The following is a 27696-nucleotide window of genomic DNA, read 5'->3' as shown; positions in this document are numbered from 1 at the left end:
GCTAAGGGGCGTTGTTAGGCACGCTTCGCAAGCGGAGTGCCTAAACCCCCCTTAGCTGTTCTAAAATCAGTGGCTTATTGCTTTTCTAAAACTGTTGCTACGTCTGTTCGGCAAGATTGAAATGAAGGCACAGTAACTGTACATCCTCTGTACATCAAACAGGGAAATACTGTAAACATATTTTAAAGGATACCTGAAAAGATGTACAGTACCTGTATATGAGAGCTTTTAGTTAACTCACTCATATCTTGTAGCCTATTTCTTCACATTATTTTACGTTCTACTGCTGCCATTTACAGGTTCGTCCTATTTTCACTGCATTAGTTGTACTGTATGTGTTGTTCTTATGGTTTTGTTTGTTTGATTATTTGTTTTCTCTATTATTGTGTTAAATGCTCTAAATATAAAGCACTTTCAGCATTCTGTGTATGAAAGGTGCAACTCAAAATAGAGCTTTTATTATTATTCTTTTTATGATTATTATTATTATTATGACGATTATACAGACTATTGTTTTAAAAAAAATCCTTCAAGGTCTAAGATCTTCTTTGTTCTGATGATATTCCAGGTTACAATCAACACCTTGGTAGAGTTTTTTAAGCCAACAAAAGGACTTGACTTGGAGGTCATTACCTCTGCAACACTCATGAAACTGGAGGAGATAAAGGAAAAAACTGCAGCTGGTAAATGTCACACACACACACACACACACACACACACACACACACACACACACACACACACACACACACACACACACACACACATATATTGACATTTACATTCCCATTACATAAATGTTTTGACAAGAATTATCTACATTGCAAGAACTGTGAATCTAATTATTAATTAAGAAGCATAAAAACAACCCTTTTGAACAGTGTGCCTGGCATGGCGACCATTTTCCGACTGTCAGGAAAATAGCAAAACATGCAATAAACGTTCCCGTTTCAGTTTAGATATCTTTTACAGAATCTTTGTTAAATAGGAGGAGAAGGGTCAAGAGTAGGATTCCTCGTATCAGATGTTTAAAGTATCTTGAAGCATTAACTCATTGAGTGCCAACAACGTAATATTGCGTTTTTAGCTCCCATGCGTAGAGTGCCATAAACGCAATATTGCGTTTTTCGCTTTTTTTTAAAATTACGAAACTAGACACTCTAACTCACCTTATGTGTGATTTTTGGAAGTCTATCATGAAGATAACTGAAGTAGATGATGATCGAAAACTCATGAAATCTCACAATCCGGACATTTTATCTGGACATTATATCACAACGCGATATTGCCGCATGAATTGTGTCGAATCAGGCACGTCAAGTCAATACAAGGTCATTTCGTAATTTTGTTGGTTCGTCACAAGGTGGCAGTCTCAACAATGGGATAGTCTATCCAGTGTTAGTTATAGATCAGTGGGACCGAGCATTGAGGATCGAGGAGAGAGTTTGAGAACCTCTCGGGAGTAGCCTAAGCTATGGAAGAGGCTAGCCTTGCTGCATTACCTGCAGCTTGTTAGAGACATAGACATATATACATGAGAGATCGAACTGTTCATTGACATACTGTAGGGCGCTTTAAATACACGTAGGCTAACTGTGCGTTCAGACCAAGACCGTCAAAAGCGTCAAGAGCCCCGGAAATCATTCATTTTCTATAGGGAGGGAAAATGAAAACCAGCGCCCCAAGTGGTTGCGTTCCTATCGAAGAGCAGGTCCAATGTTAAGTCCCATAGACCGACTTTTCAAAAAAATACTACGCAGCTATACCAGCGATCTTATCCACCAAAAATATTTTTCAGTCTGCATACTGTAATAATCTACTAACTGTGAAAATATCAGACCCTATTTCGACGTTACTCACCTAGCATGGTTTGTTTATTAGCCTGTTAGCTAGTTGGTTAGTTAGTAGACAATCACACTTACTGCCAGCTCTTGTGTGAGTAGGAGCACAACACAAGTTATCCCAACATAAAGGTAATTACCACGCGGTTTACATCGCTCTCTGTTATTACAAAAATATGATAAGCCAGTTAAGCAAATTGCCGTTTTGATCAGCTGGAGATGAAGCGCCCAAACTGGTGACGTCAAATGCTACTGTAGCTAGCTACTGTAGTTCGTTATCACCATGTTACAAACAAACTCAAAACAATTAAACTGATCCTAAAAAATAAAGTATGACCACTAGAAGCAATAGAGCTGACCTACATGCATAGCATATTGAAGGCATTTAACTAACTTCCCATCGTGGGCCGAGATATATTTTTTCTAAAAGAAAATCCCATCCACTCCCGCTAGCCTCTAGGAACGCAACCACCAGATGGCGATGAGATTACTATCCCTCCCTATTGAGAGTCGCCGTTACCGGCGTCAAAAGCGTTCTGGGCATGAGCGTGGCTTCGTGAGCGTCACGGGCGTCAAAAAAAAGTTGAGCCTCAGTTAACTTTATGGTAATGAGCTATGTTACGGTTCGGCGTCAACCAATCAGAATGTCAAACTCGCAGGATTGCTGCTTGTGGTTTGTTTGAATGTTTCACGTCATGGCTTTGACGCTTTCGGCGCCGAACTGGGTTGAGCGCCGCGCTATGAGCTTCACCAGCGACTTTGACGCTTTTGACGGTTTCGGTCTGAATGCACAGTTATGCATGAATGCACAATAACACTTCCCTTGATCATCACTGACAAGTGCTGATTTTCTCCGCGATTGCATTCACATAGCAGCTGTGGTGGCAACATAGGTCGGCAGCTGGAAAGGTTCTGATGGTACAGTAGATATACGGACATATGGATTCAGACAGCACAAAAGACAGACAGCACAAAAGCCCCTTCCGTAAAAAGTCTGTGAATATTGCGGAAATGTACGTCTGTCTTAAAGCGGCTTATATCTCCGTTTCTAGAAGACAAACAGGGATTTTGATGAAAAACAGCCACTGTTTAGCTTGGGATTTCTCAGGAATGGAGACACATAGAAATAAACGGTTTTCACCCACTGAGAGCTCAGAGTCTCACCTTTCAAATGAGCCATAGTATGTGTCCATAGCTATAACATAGAATACGCTGTGGCTCTACAAAAATAGTCAAAAATGATCTAGCTTGCCGGCATTCTGGGACATAACTTCCAAAAACAGTGCGGCATTCAAAGAGTTAAAGAAGCATCGCTAGGCCCCGGCCGTGGCACGGCTGGCTGGGGCACTTGCACTGTACTGCGTATCTAATTATTAATGAAGATGGGGTTCAATTTCCACCCCGTCCCTTCTGAATCTCACCCCAGCTCTCTCTCCTACTCACTTCCTGTCACTCTCCACTATCCTATCACATTAAAGGCATGAAAGTCCCCCCCTCCAAAAAAACTTTTTTTAAAAGAAGCATTGCTAACTCTCCTTTGTTAAGAGGGGAGAATTTTGAAATTGGTGAATTTCTGAATGTTTCATTCCATTCGTATGTATTGCAGTGTATAAGTGCATAATATGATATTATATTGACTCAGTCCTGTCTTCTGATCCATTCAGGTCTGTCTCACATCATACAGACACGGAAAGTTCTAGACCTGAAAATCAACCTGAAGCCCTCTTACTTTCTGTTGCCATTCTCTGGCTTCAATGGTGCTGAATCGGACTTGATGATACTTGACTTTGGTAGTTTGCAGGTGAGGAAAGAGGACATACAGTAATGATGATCTCATTAACACTTGAAAAATGAGAATATTATTGTAAGATCCCTTAAAATATAACAATAGTATGATACGATTTGTGTGTGATTTTCATTAAATATATGCATAACAAATTTGTTTTGATATATTTGCATTTATAGTTAACAAGTTCGGATCAGGAATCTCAGTTGCAGAAACAGTTAACTTCCAGCTCATCTCTGGAAGAAGTTATGGACCAAGCTTATGAAAAGTATTCACTAGAGCTGCGCAATGTTCAGTTATTGTTTTGCACTGCAGGTATGTAACACTCACAGTTCTGTACAAGTTGATTTTTGTTTCTCTTTCAGTCAAATCACTTAGTCACTGTCGGAATATAGACTACCAATGGTGTATCTGTCAAAAACCAAAGGAACTCCAAGGCACTCTCGATTGAAAAAGTTATAAAGCTTGGTCATGACTCATGTTCACCTTCTAAAAACTCCAACGCGTTTCGGCTACATGCCTTCTTTTTGGAGTTAAGCAGATCTCAAACAAGAACAGTTTCTTATGAACTCTGTCCACTAATTAACCCAGACCTCATCAGCTTTTATTTTATTTTATATGTATTTATTTCATATTTATATACAACAGACAAGGCTGAGGTTCAGGGAAAACACTCTGGGATCACAGGAGTATGAAAGACAACAGTTGCAACATGCCCAAAAGGGGTTTTACTCTACCACACAAGACACAAGCAAATCACGAATGTGTTGGAGGGATTTGCATTGTAACATCCTGGACAATCAACGGGTGGCATCTTGTGTTTTCCTTCTGTAACCCGGTTTCATAACTGGAATGTAGGCTGGAACCTAAACTTCAGCTGCAATGTTTTCCTTTCAGACTGGCATCTAAGGGTTTGTAGAGTGTACAGGTGACACTCTACAAACGAGAAAAAATTGTAATCGTCTAATTTCGAATCTAATCGTAAGCCTGGCTATCAGACTACACTCAATTTTTTGAGATTATACATTAGTCTGAGTAGTCAGACTAATGCATAATCTATAGGTAGTCTCTTGTACACCAACCAGACTGTGCTGTACAAGAGGTGTGCTCAATTGGCATGACACTGCAATTATTTGCTAGGGTTCTATTGCTCTTTGAATTTTACACATTGTCTTTTTTCTTTTGTATCCAATGGGTTGACCAGTGTTGTACCATCCAAAATGGTCAACTGTGTGCTCTATTTAATGTACACAGGCAAAAACTGGAAGGCTGCCCATCAGACAGGCTCCTCCCCCCAGCACATATTGCAGCCCATGGATTTCAACCTCCAGCTCAGCAAGTGCATGGTGGACCAAGACAGCAGGATGCCAAGGTCCTGCATTTTATCGTTACTTTGATTCTACCTGTGTCTCTTTTTAGTGAAATATATGTTTCATGCTGTAACTGTGGTGTTGAACGATTAGATTGAGGAGGGAACAAATGCTAATGAGCAAGGTGTGGTTGGTAGGATTGAGCAGACTGAAACTTGAAGTTTGCGCTCAGTTTTGAAAAAGCACTAAAGAAGATTTGCTCTCAAGGTCCCCCAACAGTTGTAAACAAACAAAATTTGTGTCTCCTCACTTTGAGCCATTGGCCCTATTAAGAGTTTATGTATGGGGTTAAAATTGCCTCAGAAAGATTTGTACATGCTCAAAAATATATGTACAAATAGACGTGTATTTGAAAGTACACAAATACAAAATGAAGTATGTCACATTTGTATATCTAAATGCTTTTACAAAATTGCATGTAATTAATTTGGGCCACTGAACTCGTCATTTCACATTTATTGATGTAATTGTGTAATTTAATTTGATTGTGGCCTATAGCTTTTCTGCTGCTAATTCAGTTGCAGCAGTGCACCATTGTTGAATGCATATAGGGGAGACGTGCCAGTTTGTTACATGTAATGACATGACATGGACATGACATGGCTATCACAATCAGATTTATTGTATGGTTTTTTTGTAATTTATTATTCATATTTTGTGTGTTTATCCATTACAGGTTCAAGTTGTTGGGTGAATTGCCACTGCTGCATGTTAAAGTCTCTGAACAGAAGATCAAGGGCATGTTCAACCTCCTGAGAAGCATTCCTTTACCATCCACAGCGGATACCCCTGTATCTCCTAAGAAGGTATGTGTAGTAGTTCCCCTACCATTCCTATTCAAAACACCACTTGACCCGAAAACAACAACAAGGACAAGCTTAAAAGTGGTGCTTCCGAAGGAAAGTTTGACTCGGGTGCATTCACAAAAACACATAGGATGCATTTTGACTAGAGTTATCCTGTAAATGATTGCCTGGCTGGCATAGTCCTAAATCCATGACTTTTCAATATCTTTTAGGGAATTATGTATCATTGCTCTAATGATTATGGCAATATAAACTATAAACCAATGCTGATTCTATGCCCATTTGTCATTGAGATTTTAATCTCAACCAAAATGATCATATCATCATGTCAATGTCAACTTGCGTGCATAAATCCATAAATAGGCAATGCGGTTCATAGCTTTGCAACTCAAATTGCCAACCTATATTTTAGGTACTGTAGTTTTTGTGACTGTTCTGCAATTATATGCAGGTTTTGGCCACACCTCTGTCAAGCACAGCCAAGATTTTAAATGCTTCTACTTTTCTGGACATTGACTCAGGTAAAGTAACAAACACATTACACTTGGATATACTGAATACAATTTGTCTTTGACTTGTTGTCGAACTTCGACTTGACTGGACATTCTTTTTCACAGTTTGAAAAAACACAGACTGTATGACATACTGTGTGTAGGCTACAGTACAGTAATTCATTTATGTGCTATGTAATTTATACAGTAGATGCTACTTTAGCTGAAGGAATCAGACCTTTGTAATCTCTCTAGGTGAAACTGGTATTGCTGATGCTGGTGACGATTGTGATGTGCATGTATGTGTATGTCCGTAGACTTTGAGGACGATACCAGTGATGCCTCTCAGGATGAAGATCTCATGAAAATGACAAAAGCTGAGCTAACTGACTTGCAATTCAAGTTTGAAGTTAAAGAGGTATTTTTAATACCAACTCTTTGTTATAGTTTCTTGTGTTATAGTTGGTTGTTTCTTTTTTCTTGTATGGGCTTTCTGTGTATGCAAATTTCCTCATAATTGAGTTGACCAACGGTAGCAGACAGTAAAATATGATGCGTTGAACTTGACTTGATCCAAGGATTCCAACTGTAACTCATTTTTCATCATTGGGCATAAAGGTCAAACACATGGCAAAACATAGTTTTGCTAGTAGCAGCACCCCTAGAGAACAATGGGCACCGCAAATTATACAGTATGTGTCCTTTCAATGGAGTCCCAGGTCAACTTGTTTTGATACATCATAGTGTTGCTGAGATATGAACTCGCCTCCTGTTTGGCATCTTTGTGACCGATTTTGATTTGATGTGGGTGAATGCTTTCAGAAATCAAAAATCCTTTTGGTAACTATTGTGGTGCATGATCTGAATATTATGTACATCAAGTTTCATGAAGACCAGACAAAATGTGTGACCTCTGAAAATCTGGTTTTGCTTTCGCCAACATTTCAAAATATGGCCATACTGATCCTGGCGGAATTAGATGTATTAGGGCACGTTGTACTCGGCTTGATCCAAGAACTCCAGCAGTACCTTTTGAAATGTATGCATATGGGTGAAATGTTATGTGCATTAACACAACAAAATCCAAGCCAAATGGAAAGTGCAGGGATTAAAGTTTTCCGGCACCGTGCCGGAATTCCGGCGTGCGGCCATTGACTGCGTTCATTTTTTAAAATATTATTTATTTGTTAACGCTATTGGAAAAACACGCAGGATTCGTTAAGCTGAATTTCCTTTCCCTGCTCTCCCTCTCTGTCACTCACGCGTCACGCACCCTTTAATACACACACATTCAGACACAGACATAGACTCCCCTTCGTGCACACCGCGTCTGACGCTGACATAGACTCCCCTTCGTGCACTAATGCACCTGACGCTGCGGGTGGAAGCATAAGTTCTTCCGCAAATTTTGTAGACTATGCGTGCAACTTTACCAAACCGTATTGAAGTAGCCTAAACGAATTCTCCTTGGCCCGCTCTCGTGCGCACTCAATGGACACTGCCCCTCGACATGCACATGTAATCCAAACAAAACATTCACAATCGTGAACGCAATGACGCACAGAAGACGACTAGCGGAATTATTGTTAAATACGGTTAGCATCATTAGTAGGCTATGCTGCACACATCTGATTAAAACAATGCATTCAAGTTGACTGACCATCTCAATAGGCCTACCAATGTTTTTCAACTCCAAGATTTAAAGGGCCTGTCCCAAGGAGAAAAAGTATGAGCTTACAGTACCTTGAAACTTAAACACACGTGGGGACACTGAACAGTCCAACCAGCTAGTATGATAAACTAGCCAACTATGCTACTTTGTTTACAATATTTTGAGGCTTCAATCAAACAGCTGAATTTAAGAGGTGGAGTTGTAATATGAATAGCAGGCTATAAGCTGCATAAAGTTTGCTGTTATGAATATCAGAAATGTCAGTATACAGAATGTATAAATAATTACGTGTGTGTGTGTGTGTGTGTGTGTGTGTGTGTGTGTGTGTGTGTGTGTGTGTGTGTGTGTGTGTGTGTGTGTGTGTGTGTGTGTGTGTGTGTGTGTGTGTGTGTGTGTGTGTGTGTGCTTTACATCTTGTTAAAAAATCATTAAATAAATAAATTCACATTATGAAAGCAAAGTGATAAAAAGTCAGACATGAGGCGACCACCACACATTGCCTTCTAATCTGTGGGAAACACTGTTATTAGGCTACTCTTTAGAAAGAGAATCATTGTCTTTTTTTGAATACCTTAACTTAAATGGTTGCAACTAAATCTTATTCTTCAAATGCCTGCCTTCCAATTTCACATATCCTGACAACATGACACCTTATGATTGTAGGTCAATTTGTAACCTGTCAAAGACAAAGATTAGCAGCAAAACTTGATATAAAAAGAAATCCTAAATGCTACATGTAGCATATTGTAGTGTGTTGGACTACTATTACCACCTATTGGCCTTTCTTGGGGTCCAACATCACAAACAAGGCCTGTGTCGTGTGCAAACACTCCAAAAAGTCAACCGGTTTCCAATCGATCGACCAACATAGTGTCGTATAGAGTCGCATACACAAGTCTAAAAAAGTTCAGGCTCAGGATTTTTTTTTGCTTTAATCCCTGAAAGTGAATGAGAAGTGTCTCGATCAATACTTTCAATGCAAGCGTGCCTTGCACAACATGTCTTGTACAAAATGTGCATTGTAAAAACATTTTGTTTTTTCCATATAGACATATCAGATGTGTGAATTTGTTCTGTGTTTAGGTCTTACTGCAATTGACACGGGATGACTCCAAGGAACAGTGTGTTTTAGCTTGTGTTTGTCAACTTGGTGCTGAGGGTAAACTTAGAACATATGACATGGATATTACATCATACTTGCACAAGGTCAGCCTGGATCACTGTGAAATTACAGGTATACTTTACACACATAATTATATGCTATCACTCTATTTCTCTTTCTCTCTTTCTTCACACACACACACACACACACACACTCACACATTTGTCTCTCTCTCTCTCACACACACACACACACACACACACTCACACACACACACACAACATGTATGTAACTATAGAAATGTTTACACACACTGTGTTGTTTTGTAGACTCTCTCAATCAGCCGCTGCATTTGATCCGTTCCTCTGATGCCCATGACAATCTGTTGAAAGTAGTGTTTGTCAAAGTAAGCCAAGTGACACTCATGCACGCGTATGCATGCACGCACACTCACTATTTTAAAGCCTGTTTCTTCGACTTATACTGATTTAGTTGTTATACTGATGCTGATTTTTGTGCCTTGTGACCTGCAGGCTGATCCTGATGGACCACATTTTCTAAACACTTTTGAGAACACTGAACAAACACTCAAGGTAAATCCATGAAAGTGTGTTTAGCATATTTAGATAAACCATCGTAACTGGTTGTGATTTGAAGTGGTGGTGAAGTGGATAGTGCAGATTGTTAATTGCTTGTTGCTTGTTTTTTTTATACAATCTTTCTTTTTTGTTAATATAAGAGTAAAATTGGCAGTGTTAATATGCATCTTTCCTGTGCATATGTGTATTTTTGTGTTCAGGTTGAGTTCTCCTCTCTGGATTTTCTCCTCCACACCAGAGCACTGCTGTCCTGCATAGATTGTTTAAGCTCTGCCCTGCCTGAGGAGCTGAAGACAGGCAGAGACAAACAAGAGAAGAGTCGCAATGAGAAAGACATGGAAAAGAAAGGTAAATACTGTAGCTGTATGATATAGAACAATAGATAAAGTTAAATTGTGTCACATAATGTAGTCACACATTCAAGCATGTGCCCGCTATAATTTTTGGCACCTCTTGTAAAACATTAAAGAGTAAAAAAGGGCTATAAAAACATTGCTGTTTGGTGTTGTGTGTTATTAAACATTAAATGTAAAGGTGAACTGCAGCATATTGTTTGAACAAAAGATTAGGGAATAAAACTTCTGTGAACATTTGAAAGAAAGTCCATCTCAGAAACTCAATATCAACTGTCCCTCGAGATAGAAGATGTTTTTTTTAGCATTCACCAGAATTATTTTTTTCCATCAGAGATGAAAGGATCCAGAGATGATGATGTTGTGGCCTTTAAGGTCGTCGCTGCACTTGGATCTTTTGGAATCAGGGTGTGTGATGACCAAGTTGAAATAGCTGATATCAAAATACGAGGTACAGTATTGTATATTCATGTTCATGCTACAAGTGTTTGCTTCCGTGGTCCTTAGAATGGTGTTGTAATAGTTTGTTGGCCTATTCATACACAATATCTTCTAGAGCCCAGTCGTTATGGGATTCCGAAAGCCAATACCGATAACGATATTTTAGTGCTTCAAAAGCCAGTAAACGAAATATCGTCGTCATTTTTAGCTCACACAATGTAAACATGTCAAGGTGGGACGCTATATGTTTAAAGAGGCCTAAAAAAAAATTCACATGAAAAAAGTACCTGTAGTGTCATCTCTTTTTTCTTTGATAACTACCATTACCCCGATCTACATTGTGGGTTATGCAAGCAAAACGTTAGCTTTACTTTGCCTTTGTAAACCTGCAATGCCAAATAAGTAAAAATCTTCTTGAATTAAGTAAAAATTATATTTTGAGAGCTCTTGACATAAGATTAATTACACTTGATTAGATTGTATTATATACATAGTTTTTGCAGTGTAAGATTACTAACTTGGTTAGATTTTATTTTTTTGCTGTGTGGAAGCTAGTATTTTTTTTTTATTATAGTGTATAGACATAGATCTATGTGAATGTATATAGACGTTTGAAATATGAAGCCTTGCATTCTTTTTTACAGGAATTGATGCATCTGTTGTGGTCCATTCGAAGAAGACAGATGTGTTTGTTAGGCTGAAGGATATTGCCGTTATGGACATCGCTCCAAAAACGCTCCATAAAAGGGTATTTTTTGTTATTAGTGTCTAAAATAAAACTTCATTTAATATGAGTTTGACTTATTTAATAATGTCTCAACATGAAAACAAGCAAAAGTAGCTGCCAGTGTGTTAAGCAAATTCGGCTGCCAGTGCATTGAGCAAATTTGTCTTGATAAGACTCTTTAAGATAGACAAGTCTAATTCTTATTAAATAATAGTAATAAAGTAAAAATAGATAAAGTAATAACTAAGAAATCATAGACAAATGTTATCAAAATGTTTTAAGTTAGATTAATTATCACTAATATGTCACAACTGTATCACTAATCATGAAATGCCCTTTTGCTTTGTTTGTTTTTTGTTAGGTGGTCTCCATTGTTGGAGAGGAGGTGTTCAGCTTTAATTTGTGTCTTTACCCCAATTCTACTGAGGGAGAGGGCTACCTAGACACTTCAGTGGTCGATGGAAAGGTTACTCTCAGGATGGGCTGCATCCAGATTGTGTATCTGCACAAATTTTTTATGTCTCTGTTGGTGAGAAGACATGCACACATACACAATCACACATAACATTAGTACTGATGTTGAACATACATATTTGTATGTGACATTTTTTTTATTTCTGATGTGAGTTCTGGTGATGGATGGATAGTATCTCTGATACATATATTTAAGATGTGCATTTCACTTACAAAATAGTATATTGTCATCTGTATTTCACTGGGTTGAAAATAGTTTTGTAATTTTTATCAACATTTATTTATACTTTATTTTCCTCTAGCCAGTGCTATAAAGGGTTGCCACATCTATGGGCTCAGGCAGCAGCACCTACAATTTCTTTACCATTTTCTGTCTCTTGTTTATTATGTTCCTTTCAGGGATTCCTTAGCTTTCAATGTTGTTCTCCCCATGAGGTACTAATTTACCATTTGCTTCTGTGCAGACTCAACATTTCTTTGCATCCTGTGATGATACAGTATATCAGGCTGTCACCCATATAGACACTCCAAGAATCACTCACATATATTTCAGTTATAAATTAGAGTCTTTCACCTTTTCTTGCAACTGCGTTATGACCACATTCTATGAAACAGCTGGTTTCATAGCTACAGGGGCGCCTGCACTGCAAAACATGAAATCTAAGCAAGTGTTAGTAATCTTGTATTAAGATCATTATATTGAAATCTATCTGGTATTGTTTTTAGTATGCGTAAGAGACTTACCTAGCACTCTCGAAAGATCATTTTAACTTAATTTAAGAAGACTTCACACCCGGGTCCGTTTACACTATAGCTTCAATTTGCCCAGCAACGTTGCAAAAACGACAAGTTTATTTCCAGGTATTGGAAGGGATAGCATTCAAACTGCTCCATAGTTACAGTATAACAAACCATACCCCAGATCACTGTTTTCTAGCGGACTCTGGTCTGGGTCCTGGTCCACACCCGGGTTCAGTAGACTGCGTTCACGTTAGTAAAATTAATCGAATCATCAAGTCTAGTGTGGTCTAGTGTGAATGCGCCCTTATTTTAAGTCTTATCAAGAAAAATCCCAACACAGCCAAATTAGCTTGTTTTCAGGATAAGACGTCTTAAAAAAAAGTCACACTTTTCTTAAATTAAGTCAAATTATTTTATGAGAAAGCGCTAGGTAAGTTTCTTTGTATTGAAAACAGTACCAACTAGAATTTTTGATCTTGATGTAAGATTATAATTTCTATCCTTACCTCTGCTACTTTTTTTGTCCATCACCTCTGCTATGTTTTTTCCCCTATTAATCTCCATGTTACATCTCAGTGGCCTTTATCCCTAATATGAACCAATGCTGAAATGCATCCACTTTCAGGTACAATAACTACAGTAGGTCATTCAGAACTCTCACTAAGGTCCCTATGGTTTGTTCTAGATCCTATATTGTGAAGATTTAAAGGCCAATTTACGCCAAAGATTCACGATGAGACAAGCTACAACATTCTATGAAGCAACTTACTGCAACACCACGTTTTAAAAAAACTGTGGATTGAAGCCAGCCAGTGCAACAACTTGTAACAGCACCAATATTTCCATAACCATGTCTTTGTTACACCACTTGTAGCCAGTTATGAACTAGCTAGCTGATAAGCCAACAGTCATTACATTTGCATTTGTTTTGGTAACTTTATTAGCATACCCATTTTGAATGATGTTCACAGTTAATGAGATCTCTGCAGTTAGGTTGCGTAATATGGTGTTTCTTATATATATATACATACATATTTTTAGTATATATACAGTGAGGAGAAAATGTATTTGATACCATGCTAAAGTTGCCTAAAAAGAGGAATATAAAATCATCAATTGACAATGCCAATTAAGGCATTAAGATCAATTGTCAAATGATGATTTTATATTCCTGTTTTAGCATGGTATCAAATACATGTGCTCCACACTGTATCTTATGTGATCTTTGGAATTCAACATAAAATATTTTTCCTCCCCAGCATGGATCTCATTGGAGCCCCATAGTGCATGTTCTATCACTAATTAATGTGTAGTAGATTTGAATGGATTTGGAATGGTTTTCATGTATGAATTGCATCTGCCAAAGCTTTTGATTGAATATCTAAAGCATCATGGAACGTCAAACAATTGTCATCAGAGTCTCATTTTATGCAGCACGTTGCATCTAGTCACATATGCATTTTCCACAATTTGAAACGTTTTATACAGTGAGGAGAAAATGTATTTGATACCATGCTAAAGTTGCCTAAAAAGAGGAATAGAAAATCATCATTTGACAATTGATCTTAATGTTTTAATTCAAAAGATGAGTTAAAATAAAACCGCTACGTACACCAACTTGCTTTGTGATTGAAGAATGTATCGTAAATAAATAAATGTTCTTCCTAAATGCTAGGGGGAAGGAAGTATTTGAACCCCTATGTAACCCTATGGGAATTTGACACATAGGGTTAACATAGGGGCAGGCAGATTTTTAATTTTTAAGGCCAGCTATTTCATGGATCCAGGATATTATGCATCCTGATAAAGTTCCCTTGGCCTTTGGAATTAAAATAGCCCCACATCATCACATACCCTTCACCATAGCTAGAGATTGGCATGGTGCTTTTTCCAGTAGGCCTATTAGCCTGTTTGATGCAAAGCAAATCTGCCTGCCCCTATGTTAACCCTATGTGTTACATTCCCATAGGGTTACATACTGTAGGGGGTCAAATACTTCCTTCCCTTAGCATTTAAGGAAAACATTTATTTATTTACGATACATTCTTCAATCACAAAGAAAATTTGTGTCCTTGGCGGTTTGATTTTTACTCATTTTTTGAATTATGGCATTAAGATCAATTGTCAAATGATGATTTTATATTCCTGTTTTAGCATGGTATCAAATACATGTGCTCCACACTGTATTTCGTATTTAACTTTTTGGCTAACATGTTCCGGTATACTGTGTGCTCTTCAGATTTTTGTGGATAACTTCCAGGCAGCAAAATCAGCCCTGACTGCAGCGACATCTCAGGCAGCGGAAAAGGCAGCAAGCAGCATGAAGGAATTTGCTGAGAAGAGTTTTCGCCTGTCCATGGATGTCAAACTCAAAGCCCCCCTCATCATCATTCCCCAGTCTTCTACTTCCCATAATGCATTATTGGTTGACCTAGGACTCATTACTGTGAGCAACTGTTTCAGCCTGGTTCCAGCTAATGAAGGTCCATTTCCTCCACTTCTGGAAACAATGGAAATCAAACTTACCCAACTCAAACTGGTCAGGTACATGAAGAAAAACAATGAAATATGCTGTGATGAAATTAATCCACAGGTTGTTAGAATTTGAATGAGAAAACGTTTTATGGTGATTGGGATCAGTGAAGATAATTCAATTAATCTGTGTGATTAAGAGAATTCCTTTGTGAAAAAAAAAAATCTAAAGGAGTAGCTTACACTAACCTTATACAACAGTTATATCCAGTCGAACTTTTCATTATTTTCTGAGAGGTATTCCATTCCAGAGTCCTCATGAGTGAAAGTGTGCCAGGACTTGTGAATCATTTTTTAAGTCTGATGTCACGGGCTCAACCTCTCTTTTCGTGAAAAGACGTTTACTAGCAGCCAGACGGTTTTTGCAACTTTGTTATCATCACCTCCGTTTTAGCGAGCGTAAAACAAAATCGCTAAACTTTAACAGAGTATTTACTGTAGCTGCCAGCCAGATGATATACATGTATTCAAGGGTAACGTCCAGGCTTCTGTGTGACATAGGATTTGATTAGGTTGAGGCAACAAGTCAGTAAGATGAAACATTTCTTAAAGGCTACTCAGAATAGCAGGAAAAAAAATGTTTATTTTATTGTCTATGGAGAAACAAGTGAGTCTGAAAGCCGTTGGACCCGGAAAGAGTTAAATCATCACTTAATAACCGAATTCACTCCGCATGTTGCAATTATCCAACATGCACTTTCCATTCATTCAAAGGGAGAGAGCAGCGATTTCATAATGGCACCCTGGAGTGAGAAGGTGGCTGACAGGTTGTAAATGAGGTTGAAAATAAATGACAGAAAACACGTTTTTTTTTTTTTAAACGAAGTCAGTTGGTAATGAAACTGTTGTATAAAAGCAATATGACGGGATTGGTAAAGGATGTCCCAACGGCTGTAATTCGAAAACTGAAGGCAATTAAAGTCGTGGGGATATTTTTTAGGCTATAAACCTCACAACCACGAGTTTAAAAGTCGATAACCTTAATTATACATCCTGTGTTTGTTTTCCTTTGTATGACACATAGGACATCTCTGAAAAGCCTGACACCTTCTCAGATGGCCGCTGAGACTGACCTTCTGAAGCCCATTAATCTAGAGCTCCAGGTTAAACGCAACCTTTCCTCAACCTGGTTTTCTAAAATTCCTGGACTGGAGATAAAAGGAGGTCTCAATGCTATGAATGTGAGTTTGCACATATTCACATTTAAAAATAATATAATATATATATATATATATATATATATATATATATATATATATATATATATATATATATATATATATACTGTACCTCCAATACTGTACAGTATAACTATAGAAAAAATACTTTGTAGTTGTAAGTTTTTGAATTGCTCAGATTTCTGAATACAATTGACCTCAAATACAAACATTATTCCAAGTCAGACATATGAAGATTAGTTGGTGGAATATTAATTTCAGGGCCAAGTTTTATATAAAAAGCATGATTGAATTGGCATGAACAGCACATGTTTGGACCTAAACTCACACAAAATGGGGAGTGTCAATTCTGAGTTTTTCAAATAATGTTTTCTTTTGCTTGACCACAAATTCTAATTGTTCCTGAAATTTCAAAACATTTCCAAAGCATTATTGAAAACATTAAAGGGATAGTTCGGGTTTTAAGACACGAAGTTATATGGGTTCCCTGTCAGCAACGTTGCGCATCAGCACTGACATACCCCCCGACAGCGTCCTGTGAGCCGAGATCCAGCCGGTTTTTGATCGTTTTTGATGCCGGACTATTTTCTTCAGCAAGTTTCTGGGGTCACGAAAGTAAAGTGTTTTTCTTCTCAAAACCATATGCGTTCAACAGAGTGATATATTTGCACCACAAAAACGTTGTCCAGCTGTCAGTAGCGCGCAGTGATAGGAATCGCGAAAAATAAGTAAGTGATAACGAGGTTTGAATTTTTCCTGGACAACGTTTTTGTGGTGCAAATATATCACTCTTTTGAACGCATATGGTTTTGAGAAGAAAAACACTTTACTTTCGTGACCCCAGAAACTTGCCGGACTACTTTCTTCAGCATCAAAAACCGGCTGGATCTCGGCTCACAGGACGCTGTTGCGGGGTAAGTCAGTGCTGATGCACAACGTTGCTGACGGGGAACCCATAAAACTTCGTGTCTTAAAACCCGAACTATCCCTTTAACAAATCCTAACTCCAAAGTTGTTTTTGCTGTAATTTGCTCTGTTTGAACCCTAGTGATCCCACTTCCATTGATTTTTGTTGTGATTGTTGTTGCCACATAAAATAGTGTTATAGAGTATGTTTCATATGAATGGCATTATCTTATAGATCTGTCTGGGGGAAGAAGACTTCTGTCTTTTAACAAAGATTTTAATGGACAACTTTGGAGAAGAAACCAGCAGTCGTTTTGTTGATGTAGATAAACCCACTGCCGCTACAAAGTGTCATCAAAATGAGGAGATGACATGTAAACAAACTGAAGAAACGACTGTTTCGACATTATCAGAAGTAGGAGATCAGCAGTTAATCACTGATGGAGAAAACACAGTTAACATCCTGCTCAACTTTGAAATCAAGGAGGTACAGTATGCAGACAGTCGCTAATTATAGACTTCCTCTCACTGATTTTAAGCTTGAGGGGGAAGACAAGCTTTTTATTTCTTTCTTTTTCATTCAGGTTACACTCAGACTGAAAAAGTCTCATGAGGGAATTGAGAGTCCATTTCTAGACTTGAATGTTTCACAACTTGGTATCAACATGACAATGCGCAAATATGACTTGTGTGCCACCACTTATATACAAGCAGTTTCTTTGAGGTGTCCACAGTTCTTAGGTAAGTCTGTTGCAAGACTGCTTCACCAAAGGGTAAATATGGACAAAGGATATAAAGTAGTATTCTAAATTGGATAGTTCCTGTCCTTGATTATGATTGGCTAAATCGCTTTCAATGCTGTTTTAAAATACGAACATACACCGTGACCGTATTTCGTTTAGTAATGCGCTACCACAACTTACAGTACACAAAACTTATAGTAGTTGCGTCTCAATGTTGCTTGGTAACCACCATTATTACCCGAGCAACCTAGCCTGGCTGACGCAACCACATCTCAATGAGACGTGGTCTGGCAACCAAACGTTCATTTTCTCATATTTGAAAAAAATGCCCAGATCCGTTCATTGGCCGCCACGGATGTCTATCAAATGCGTCTGTGCATAGCTCACCATCGTCTTGCTTTCTCCCCTGTTCTGTGATTGGTCCCCTATCTCAGGCAAAAATGAGGGTGGTAGTTTCCAGGCTGCCTTTGCAGTTTGGATGAAATTGCGCGCAAAGCAGCATGGAAACACCCAGGCTACTAGCAACCATTGCCATAATGCAAATCTTAAATAACAGCTTCGAAGTCCTTGATGTAATGGCTAGAAAAAAAATAGAAATAGATTTTGGCATACCAGACTATGTTTATAGTGTCATGATTGTGAATGATTAAGCCATTTTAGTTTTAACTCTTAATAAATGTCCTTGGTAAAAACATCTTATCTTTCAATGTTCTGTGTTACTGATACAATTTTTTTCCACTGCAGAGGTAAATGGAGAACCTCTCTGCCTTGTTACCTCTACTGCAGAGTATGGAACAGAACTTCTCAAAGTGCAATATGTCAAGGTAACTATGTACAATATAGTGTATGATGATTGCGTGGGTTCTGTTTAAATGCAAATAATGTAATGTAATGTAATGTAATGTAAATTAATCTTCTTTAAATGGTAAAGGTTCCACCAACATGTATGGATTTAGCATCAAACTAAGTTAATAGATTAATGATTGTTGGATGTTTTTCTGGACGGACACAATGATTTTCCTGTATGGAATCGGGTCTGTTTTTCTATGCAGTACCACCTAAGGGTCCACTGCTACCCTATATTTATTTTAACCTTGTCCCGTGTGTACCAAAGTCTCTCTGGATTCTCTGAACATTCAAATTATATTTTATACTATACTGTACAGTATATGGTAGTAGATTATCGCATTCTGTAGAACATTGCATTTTGTAGATCATTGCATTTTGTAGATCATTGCATTTTGTATAGCATCTAAACTGTTTTAGACAGAGAATTTAACATAAAAGCAATACAATGTGCATAGATTTGATGCATTTCACCTCTAATACCGAAGAAGATGGGAACAATTTTGCAACAGTTTTCACTGCTACACATTCATAGGAATATTGGCATTTGTCTGATAACTTATCTCATTTTATTCAATCAATATCAATAATGCTATTTGGACTTTTGCAGGCTGATACGAATGGGCCAAACTTCAGAACCACCTATAAAAACACTAACCAAATAATACATGTAAGTAAGACTGGAATTGTGATATGATATCACCAAAAAGCAGAATAGTGTTGACATCACCCCTAATATCTGCATGTTCAATCTATCTGACTACAACTGTACATAGGTCTTATTCTCGTCTCTGGATGTGAAACTGCACAGTGAGGCTTTGCTCTCTGTGATGAGCTACTTCTCATCTGTCATGATCGATTCACCAACAAGCGCTGTCACAGCTAACATAGAGACCAGACAGAGTGTTGCTTCACAAGCAAATGGCAGTACATCTGGTAGGAAATGTACTCATGTATACTTACAAAAGATTTTCTCTCTCTCTCTCTCTCTCTCTCTCTCAGTAATACTGATTTGTATGTATGTTTGTAAAGAAGTTTCAGAATCTCCTGTTGATGATGGTGTGATTGATCTAAAGATCTTGATGAAGCTTGGGGCATTTAACGTTTTGTTATGCGACCTTAGCTGCAGTATTGCAGATGTCAGGATTCAAGGTAATTTGTACTCAAATACACTACAATATTAAAAACCCTACATTGTAACACATATGGAAAGACAATTGGGTGACGTATGAGATGTAGATAATTCAGTGTGTTGTGCGCTTGTGATCTCAGGTCTGCAAGGAGAACTGTTGAAGCAGCAGTCTGAAATGCACATCTCTACCAGTCTCAAAGATTTCATCGTAGAGAATGTGGATCCCAACACACGGCACACCAAGGCAAATCACAGCTCTTAGATTGTTCTAAATTTCGTTTTTTCACTGCTCATCTATTTTGCTTTCCTATGGTGCACATTAAATTATTTATTTTCTCCTAAAGGTTGTTTCCATAGCTGGAGATGAAGTTTTCAGTTTCAAAATGAGCTTGACTCCTAAGGCTACAGAAGGCTCTGGTTATGCTGACGTGACCAAGATGGATGGCTGTGTCAAGCTGTCTGTGGGCTGCATCCAGGGGGTCTATCTCCACAAGTTTGCCATGTCACTTCTGGTAGATATCTCTCTCTCTCTATCTCTCTCTCTCTCTTTCTCTCTTTGTCGATGTGAATTTGTGTGTATGTGTGTCAAAAATTGAGAAACAATAGGCTTGGGAGTCAAGAATGGGATTTCCTGATGTAATGTTAAAGGTGCCGATTAACACAAAGAGTCTCTTCACCAGACTCAACTCAAATGGGTAGCCAGGAGCACAATCTGCACAAGCATAACACATACTATTATTATTAGTAGTAGTAGTAGTAGTAATAGTAGGTGTAGTATTAGTATTATTATTGTTAATAATACTATTACTAATAATATGTTATTCCAAGTATTAGTTGGTATTAGTTGCATTATACTAATATAAATGCAATTCCAAGGTATTACCTGTTGGGATGGATTAGATTAGGTTCAGGTTAGATTCTACCAATTATCAGCCCATCATAGGATTGACATGGGTTTGTTCAAAGCCCTGACCTTGAATTACCTTGAACACCACAAAACCTGCACTTGCTCTTCTCAACCTGAGCATGGCTTTTGATTCAGATTATTATAATATCGTAGTAGATAGATATATGTGTTGACTTGACACCACTTTTCTGAGACAGTTCAATCTTACCTCACAGGGAGAGCATTCTTTGTCTCATCCAAACCATTTTATTATTTTTTTTCATGAAACTTCTAAACTAAATTCTATATAATTTTGAGTAACATATTTCAGACATTTCAGAGAGTTTTTAGGGGCAAATCAATGGCCTGAATTGGGATTTTAGGTGTTACAGTACATTGAATGTCATGTGTAGTGAGTGTACTGTACTGTAAAGTATTGCTTTAAAGCCATAGCTGTTGTGTAACCTCTATTGGTTTTCTCTCTGTCCATCCAGAACTTCTCTAATCACTTCCAAACGGCAAAAGAGGCTCTGACTGTTGCCACTACTCATGCAGCAGAGAGAGCTGCCAGCAGCGTGAGGAATCTTGCTCAGAAAAGTGTCCGTGTGTCTTTGGACATCAAACTAAAGGCCCCTGTCATCATTATTCCTCAATCCTCACTGTCCCCTAATGCCCTGCTGGTTGACCTGGGCCTCATCACAGTTGACAATACCTTCAGCTTGCTGCCTGTGGAAGAGGATCCCCTCCCTGTTGTACTCGAGCACATGAATGTGAACCTCACACAGCTTAAACTTTCTAGGTAGGAACGGAGCTACAGTACTTGCAATTTCTGTGATTTTTGGAAGGAAAAGTGTTTTTGAATGATTTTCAGATTCTGTCAGGAACAAAATGATTCATACTCCTGGCAAATATTCAGGTATGCATAATCCTGAGACTTAATGCGTGTGTGCTTGTGCATTTTGTTTGTTGCTTTACCAGAGTGCATTTGGATCAGGACTCCAGTACTGAGCTATTGGAACCTGTGAACCTGGTGTTGAGTGTGCAGCGCAACCTGGCCTCTTCCTGGTATCTGAATCTGCCAGCCGTGCAAATACACGGTGACCTCAAGCCAATGAAGGTATGCATGCACACATACAGTACATTATTTACAAATATGTTCCCCTTAGAATTATAGGTTATACAGTGAGGATAATAAGTATTTTAACCCAGGCTAAAGTTAACTAAAAAAGAGAAATACAAAATCATCTTTTGGAAATTGTACTGACACTGATGTACAGTACACACCCAGCAATACCATATTCATTAAATATTTAAAGACATGAGTATTCAATGCATGTGTGTGTGTGTGTGTGTGTGTGTGCGTGCACATGGATGTATGTTCATATGTGTGATATTCTCTTTGATTATAGGTATCACTGAGTCAGGAGGATCTTAAAATGGCTCTAAGTATTCTGATGGAGAATACAGGAGAAGTCAACTTGGAAGACATTCAAAAGACAGTTGATCACAAACACAACAGCGCCAAAGAACAGGATAGCACAAGAAAAGGTAACGAGTAGAGATATACAGTAAACTGATGTAAAAGTAAGTACAGTAATACATGTGATTGGTAATATTGTTCTTAATGTTTGACTAGATGTGTGTGTGGATCAAACAAACAAAGAGCCAGAGACTGATGAGCTGGCTGGAGAGACGAAGGAGACACTAAAATTCAGCTTTAATATTACCTCTCTTGGGCTGGTGCTATTTGGCAGCCGCTCTCAAAAGGTATATTTTTGTATCCATACGTTTTTTTTTTTTGTTTTTTTTTTTAATGTATGGGGATTACATTTCTATTTGTATATCCACAAAGGCATCAGAGCAAATCATGGACCAGCCTTTAGGAGAGTTCACACTCCATCAGATGAGAGCAGAGGGGAGAGTGCTGTCAGATAGCAGCCTGGAAATATCTACTGCTCTGAAGAGCTGCACTTTGCATGACCATAGGACCACTGGTGAACGAGTCACATCTAGGTATGTATAGAGATACTGATGAATCCAGAAGACTGAGGCCCGAATCAGGTACTCGTGTTTGTGACGTGACAAGATTATTTTGATCGCGTCAAAGCACCACCCTGTAGACCACAACACAACACAACACAGAAGAATCAGTGTTCGTTTATCAAACTTTTTTTTTCAAAGAACATGATTTGTGAGCAGTCATAGTGTAATCATATCATAGCAACCATAGTCAATCAGAGCATAATGAATGGCAATATTGCATGTCTTTTCTCCGCTTTGTTTACAGAATGCTGGGGAGGCGAGATGAGGACAGCTCTGATGCCATGATCGATGTGACTTACAGGCAGAACACAAGTGAAAGAAAGGTGGTAGTTGTTCTGCAAAACCTTTATTTGTGTGCCAGCATGGAGTTTCTTTTGGCCGTGGCAGACTTTTTCATCCAGGCTATGCCCCAAACACCACCTGCTAAAGTTGACAAGGCTATGCAGCTTCAGGTGAAACCCATATCAGATGCCACGTCTGCGGCACACAACCAGTCAGGTAATGCAATGTGATAACATTTATTTATTTCAACAGGGACAGTGCACAATAAACATTGATAGTCAAAGTCAAGGTAAAATGTATTTTGTATAGTATCACACACACATACTGTAGTCATCATTCAATGTATCATACATAGTCATGTAGTCATAATTCAAAGTGTTTTACACAGACATTGTGAGCACCATTTTTACACAAATGTGAGCACCACTGCATAACACAAATAGATTAGTGCTACAATATTTATAGTGCCTAATCTTAGAGAGAGGGTGCTCAAAGCATATACTGTTAACACTTAAGCGTGCCTGTACTTTTTGTTTAGGCTTGTGAGAGAGTAAGGTACAATAAATACACAGTTGCTACATTCATTAGCACACCAAATTCCTGTTTTATGTGAAATAATGACAATATTCTAATTGCTTATGAGTCACTTACCATAACCTGAAAGACATCATGTTCAGATCACTAAGAATGACCATTTTGCATGAACAACTGTTCATGCAAGGAATTCTGGCTGCCTGGTTACTTGGCAAGTTGGCAAAACGTTTGTACTTGAAGTGAAAATGAGGCCTTGATGTATTCAAATCTGAACATTTGAATGTCATGGAATTCATCAGTGGGCATAAGCATTGCAATAGTGACATCTTTAACCAAACCCATACCTGCTTAGCTTCAGCTGTCCAGCAGAAATGGGGTAGCTGTTGGTCTGGCTGCTGACGCATGCATGCATGTATACAAGCACACACACACACATGCGCACACACACAGACACACACACACACACGCGCGCACACACACACACACACACACACAGTCTAGGTTGGTAGTCCATGACCCAGGACACCAGCTCTGTCTCCACCTCATCTCACCGAGCAGCCCTGCTGTATTGTGTTGAAGGAGCTCAAGCAGCCCTGCTGTATTGTGTTGAAGGAGCTCAAGCAGCCCTGCTGTATGCTGTATTGTGTTGCTGTAAGGTGCTCAAGAACATGATCCTGACCAAGGCATCGACAGTGTCTAGTTTAGGGTTCCCACGGGTTATGGAATTCATGGAGATCAAGTGTCTTTTCCCCTTTTGTTGTGCAGCCGGAAAACTGTTTAAAAGTGCCATTTGATAGAGATTCGTGATTAGAATCTCTGGAGAGGAGAAAGAAAGAGAATCAATTTATTTATTTCATTGATGTATTTTCAAGTGGCTTATTGATATTTTATAGTGATCAATTTCATCAAAATTTGCAAAACCTCACTAAAAGGTCTTTTATGGTTTTCAGTCTTGTATTTCAGGTGTCAATGCAAATGAGTTGTGCGTTAATAGTTTTGTGCTTCCCCCCAGTGTGTACGCAGAGGACCTACATCCATGCCGTTGTTGTGGACCCCGAAGTCGTGTTTGTGGCCAATCAGTCATGTGCTCAAGCGCCATCTTTGGTGGCATCATTCCAGGGTGACTGCCACTTCAAGTCAGACGGGACTGTGTTTAGTTTGTCATCCAATATCAGGGACCTGCAGCTGCTTGCCTGTCCTTTCATACGCAAGCAGGAGGACAAGGCTGTCTCAACGGTAGGGCCAGACAAATACTGTACATGACATCACTGTACCAAAATTTGTCTGTACCATCCTGGCTGTATAAATTGCTTGCAGAAATAGTTCACATGGTTCCTCAATACACAAAATCTCATTAAAAATTGCATTCAAAAATCTTTTGAATGCATAGAAATGAGTAACATGAAGATTGTACAGTCATAAGAACTCACATAGTGTATGTATAGTTTCACTGTCCTATTGTAGTCACAGCAAAAAGCATTGTCATATGCATTCTTAAATTAAGTGTTTTCTATAGAGTAGTTCAACATTTATAAATTCTAGTCGATGCTTGCAAGTCTTGCTGACAACATACGTCTTTAGGTGCTGCATCCATGTTCAGTTGTGCTGGATGGCAGAATGGAGGCAAACGGTCCTGTGCATGTGTCTGTGGATATAGAGGAGGTGATCATCAAGGTAAGAACTGAAATCTCTATCCTTGTACCCTCAAAAATGCGATCCACTCCTCCACTCTTGTTTGTGAAGTTTGATCGGATGTGTTTTTATAAACAGTGTGTTTAGGCAGACGGTTCTCAACCTTGTTTGAGCAACAGCCCCCAACCATTATTTTAAACAACATTGAGCGCTGAACGTTAGGTAGACCACCAATGTACCACATCCCCACACCCTGCCTTGGCCTAAAGCGAGATTTAAATCAAGGATGTCCCCTTGTTTCAGCAGAGATATTGGTGAAGCCTCTTGGTGAGGCCATGTCCCTCCCTTGGTGTGTCACTGTATCATTGTAAAGAATAATGCCTGTTTCCTGATTTTGCAGCATCCTGACCGCGTTTCCAGATCACTTTGGTACTAAAAAATTCCCAACAGCCCTCAGCTCTCCCATGTCACCACTACTGACTCCCTCACTCTCACTGACATCATTACTAAGTCCATCTCCCCGTAATGTCAGCTCGACCCTACCCCCACTCCTCTGCTTAAAGCCTCTGCTACTTCCCTAGCTGACCCCATCATATTGATTGTAAACACCTGCCTCAGCTCTGGCGATGTGCCTGTTGCCCTTAAAACTGCTGCAGTTGCACCCATTCTCAAAAAAACAAATTTCAACATCACTGATAAATTACCGCCCTATCTCCAAACTCCCCTTCCTGGCCAAGGTTCTGGAAAGAGTGGTGACCTCACAACTACATGCCTTTCTTAACCACCACGACCTGTATGTGCCCTTTCAATCGGGCTGCCGCTCATTGCTCTCTTTCGCATGAGTAATTTTCCGTCAAGGATTTGCGGTACTCAGAAAGACCAGGGTGCATGAAACTTGGTGGGCATGTAGCCCCACAAGGATGGCATGGAACCATTGTTTTTCATTTCAGGAAGGTTGCCAGAAGGTTAGGTCATTACGACCAACTGGCAACTTATAAGCATTTTGGAGCCCATCAATTGTGTTACTTTGGCAGGCATATTTTGCGTAATGACTGCTATGTCTATGCATTATCACTATGTCTTGTCACTTTCTCTGTCTTTCTTTCTCACTCCTTACATGTAAGTTAATTGATTTGTGGGAGATTCTAAATCACATGCTCTACAATGATATATCGTACTGGCGTATTTTCATGCGAAAATGCGTACAATGTGCCAATGCGCAAAATGCATACAGGTTGTTGCAGGTCTGTTGCTGTCTTAAGCTTTGATTAACGCCCCCCATTTGTGCCCGAGTGCCCCCCTGCTACCTCGTTCACCACACCCCTCAACACTGTCCGAACGTTCCTGTTGAGAAACCCTAGTTTAGGCAGATGCAGGGGCCATTGACATGAATGCACAAATGTAGACAGCTTTTCTCCAGCTGTTGTTTACTTCCTCTCTTTACCTCCTTGTTTCTTTTCATTGTTTTCTTTGAATTTCCAGATCTCTCCAGTTATCATAAACACAGTTTTGACAATATCTACAGCCATGACTCTAAAGGCACCAGCTGAGCCTTGTGATGAATGTGCACCTGACTTGAGCAAACTGTTCAGTGTCATGGATATCAACAGCTGCAACTACTGGTTCCTGGGGGTCGACCCTGCACAGGAAATGACTGAGAATTTTGTTGTTGCTAAGGAGCATGTAGACGAGAACTTCAAGTTTCAGGTGAAAGTTGTCCAGTTGATTTTGGAGTCTGGGCTAGGTCATCGCACTGTGCCGCTTTTGTTGGCAGAGTCCTCTCTCACCATGGACGCACACAATTGGACTTCACAGCTGCAGCTCAATGCCGACATGACTCTAGAGGTGAGAATCTAATAGCAGAAGTAAGCACACTGCTACAGTACCTTCTGCTTTTTCCTTTCAAAAAATTATTACTACCGTAATTTCCTGACTATTAGCCGCGGCTTATACATTGATTTTGCAAAGTTTCTTCAGCTATGAGGTTAATAGAGGGGGGGAGTTATTATGGTGTTAATATGGTTTTGTTTCTTTTAACTTGCATAAAACACTGTCCTGTGGTTTATACACAATGCGGCTTATATGCAGGAAATTACTGTAATAGTAGGAATAAGCACACTGCTACCTTCTGCTTTTTCCTTTCAAAAAATGATTACTACTGAGGTGTTTTTGTGTTACAGGTTAATTACTTCAATGAAATGAATGCTGTCTGGGAACCACTGATAGAACGAGTGGGTGATGGCCAACACCTGTGGAAGCTCAGCTTGGAGGTAAACATTCCTTGTGCTTTTGCCCCAGATTAGTAAGTTTGTGCATTATTTTAAATGGTCATTGCTACAATAGAGGTCTTAATGTCCAGCTACCTATGTTTATATTTTCAATGGTAAAAATAAGTTTATGTATTTCATTTTGTTCTGTTACAATCATTCAACATCAATCATTACATCAATAAATTAGCAAATATTGGCATTACCCCCTAGCTCTCACAGTGTGGTTGTCACAAGGCTGAAGCCTGTTTGTGATACAGTATATGTTGCACTTTCAGATAAGAGCCCTGTGCCTCTAATATTTGGAGTATG

The 27696-nt window shown here is 38.9% G+C and overlaps 1 protein-coding gene across 2 annotated transcripts in view; it reads left to right on the top strand.

The window, feature by feature from the left end:
- vps13c (vacuolar protein sorting 13 homolog C) overlaps positions 1-27696 on the top strand; it is an 81173-nt gene that overhangs the window by 23500 nt on the left and 29977 nt on the right. The window contains exons 19-53 of one of the 2 annotated variants that reach the window (XM_062549525.1): positions 569-683; positions 3506-3642; positions 3807-3942; positions 4882-4999; positions 5674-5803; positions 6255-6324; positions 6612-6712; positions 9050-9200; positions 9398-9474; positions 9602-9661; positions 9868-10015; positions 10355-10471; positions 11106-11209; positions 11550-11717; positions 12062-12097; positions 14643-14947; positions 15960-16116; positions 17255-17506; positions 17604-17760; positions 18507-18586; positions 19219-19278; positions 19385-19544; positions 19641-19760; positions 19881-19984; positions 20085-20252; positions 21121-21425; positions 21605-21743; positions 22036-22174; positions 22263-22393; positions 22479-22639; positions 22914-23167; positions 24498-24721; positions 25067-25159; positions 26600-26962; positions 27298-27387. In XM_062549525.1, coding sequence (XP_062405509.1) covers positions 569-683; positions 3506-3642; positions 3807-3942; positions 4882-4999; positions 5674-5803; positions 6255-6324; positions 6612-6712; positions 9050-9200; positions 9398-9474; positions 9602-9661; positions 9868-10015; positions 10355-10471; positions 11106-11209; positions 11550-11717; positions 12062-12097; positions 14643-14947; positions 15960-16116; positions 17255-17506; positions 17604-17760; positions 18507-18586; positions 19219-19278; positions 19385-19544; positions 19641-19760; positions 19881-19984; positions 20085-20252; positions 21121-21425; positions 21605-21743; positions 22036-22174; positions 22263-22393; positions 22479-22639; positions 22914-23167; positions 24498-24721; positions 25067-25159; positions 26600-26962; positions 27298-27387 — 5130 coding nt within the window. The remainder of the gene's footprint in view (positions 1-568; positions 684-3505; positions 3643-3806; positions 3943-4881; positions 5000-5673; positions 5804-6254; positions 6325-6611; positions 6713-9049; positions 9201-9397; positions 9475-9601; positions 9662-9867; positions 10016-10354; positions 10472-11105; positions 11210-11549; positions 11718-12061; positions 12098-14642; positions 14948-15959; positions 16117-17254; positions 17507-17603; positions 17761-18506; positions 18587-19218; positions 19279-19384; positions 19545-19640; positions 19761-19880; positions 19985-20084; positions 20253-21120; positions 21426-21604; positions 21744-22035; positions 22175-22262; positions 22394-22478; positions 22640-22913; positions 23168-24497; positions 24722-25066; positions 25160-26599; positions 26963-27297; positions 27388-27696) is intronic. The other variant, XM_062549526.1, reaches the window with a different exon arrangement.

This window comes from Sardina pilchardus, chromosome 11 (assembly GCF_963854185.1).
Source record: "Sardina pilchardus chromosome 11, fSarPil1.1, whole genome shotgun sequence".
NCBI lineage: Eukaryota > Metazoa > Chordata > Actinopteri > Clupeiformes > Clupeidae > Sardina > Sardina pilchardus.
Note: the sequence above shows the minus strand (reverse complement) of the source record. Positions and strands in the feature narration are given on the sequence as shown.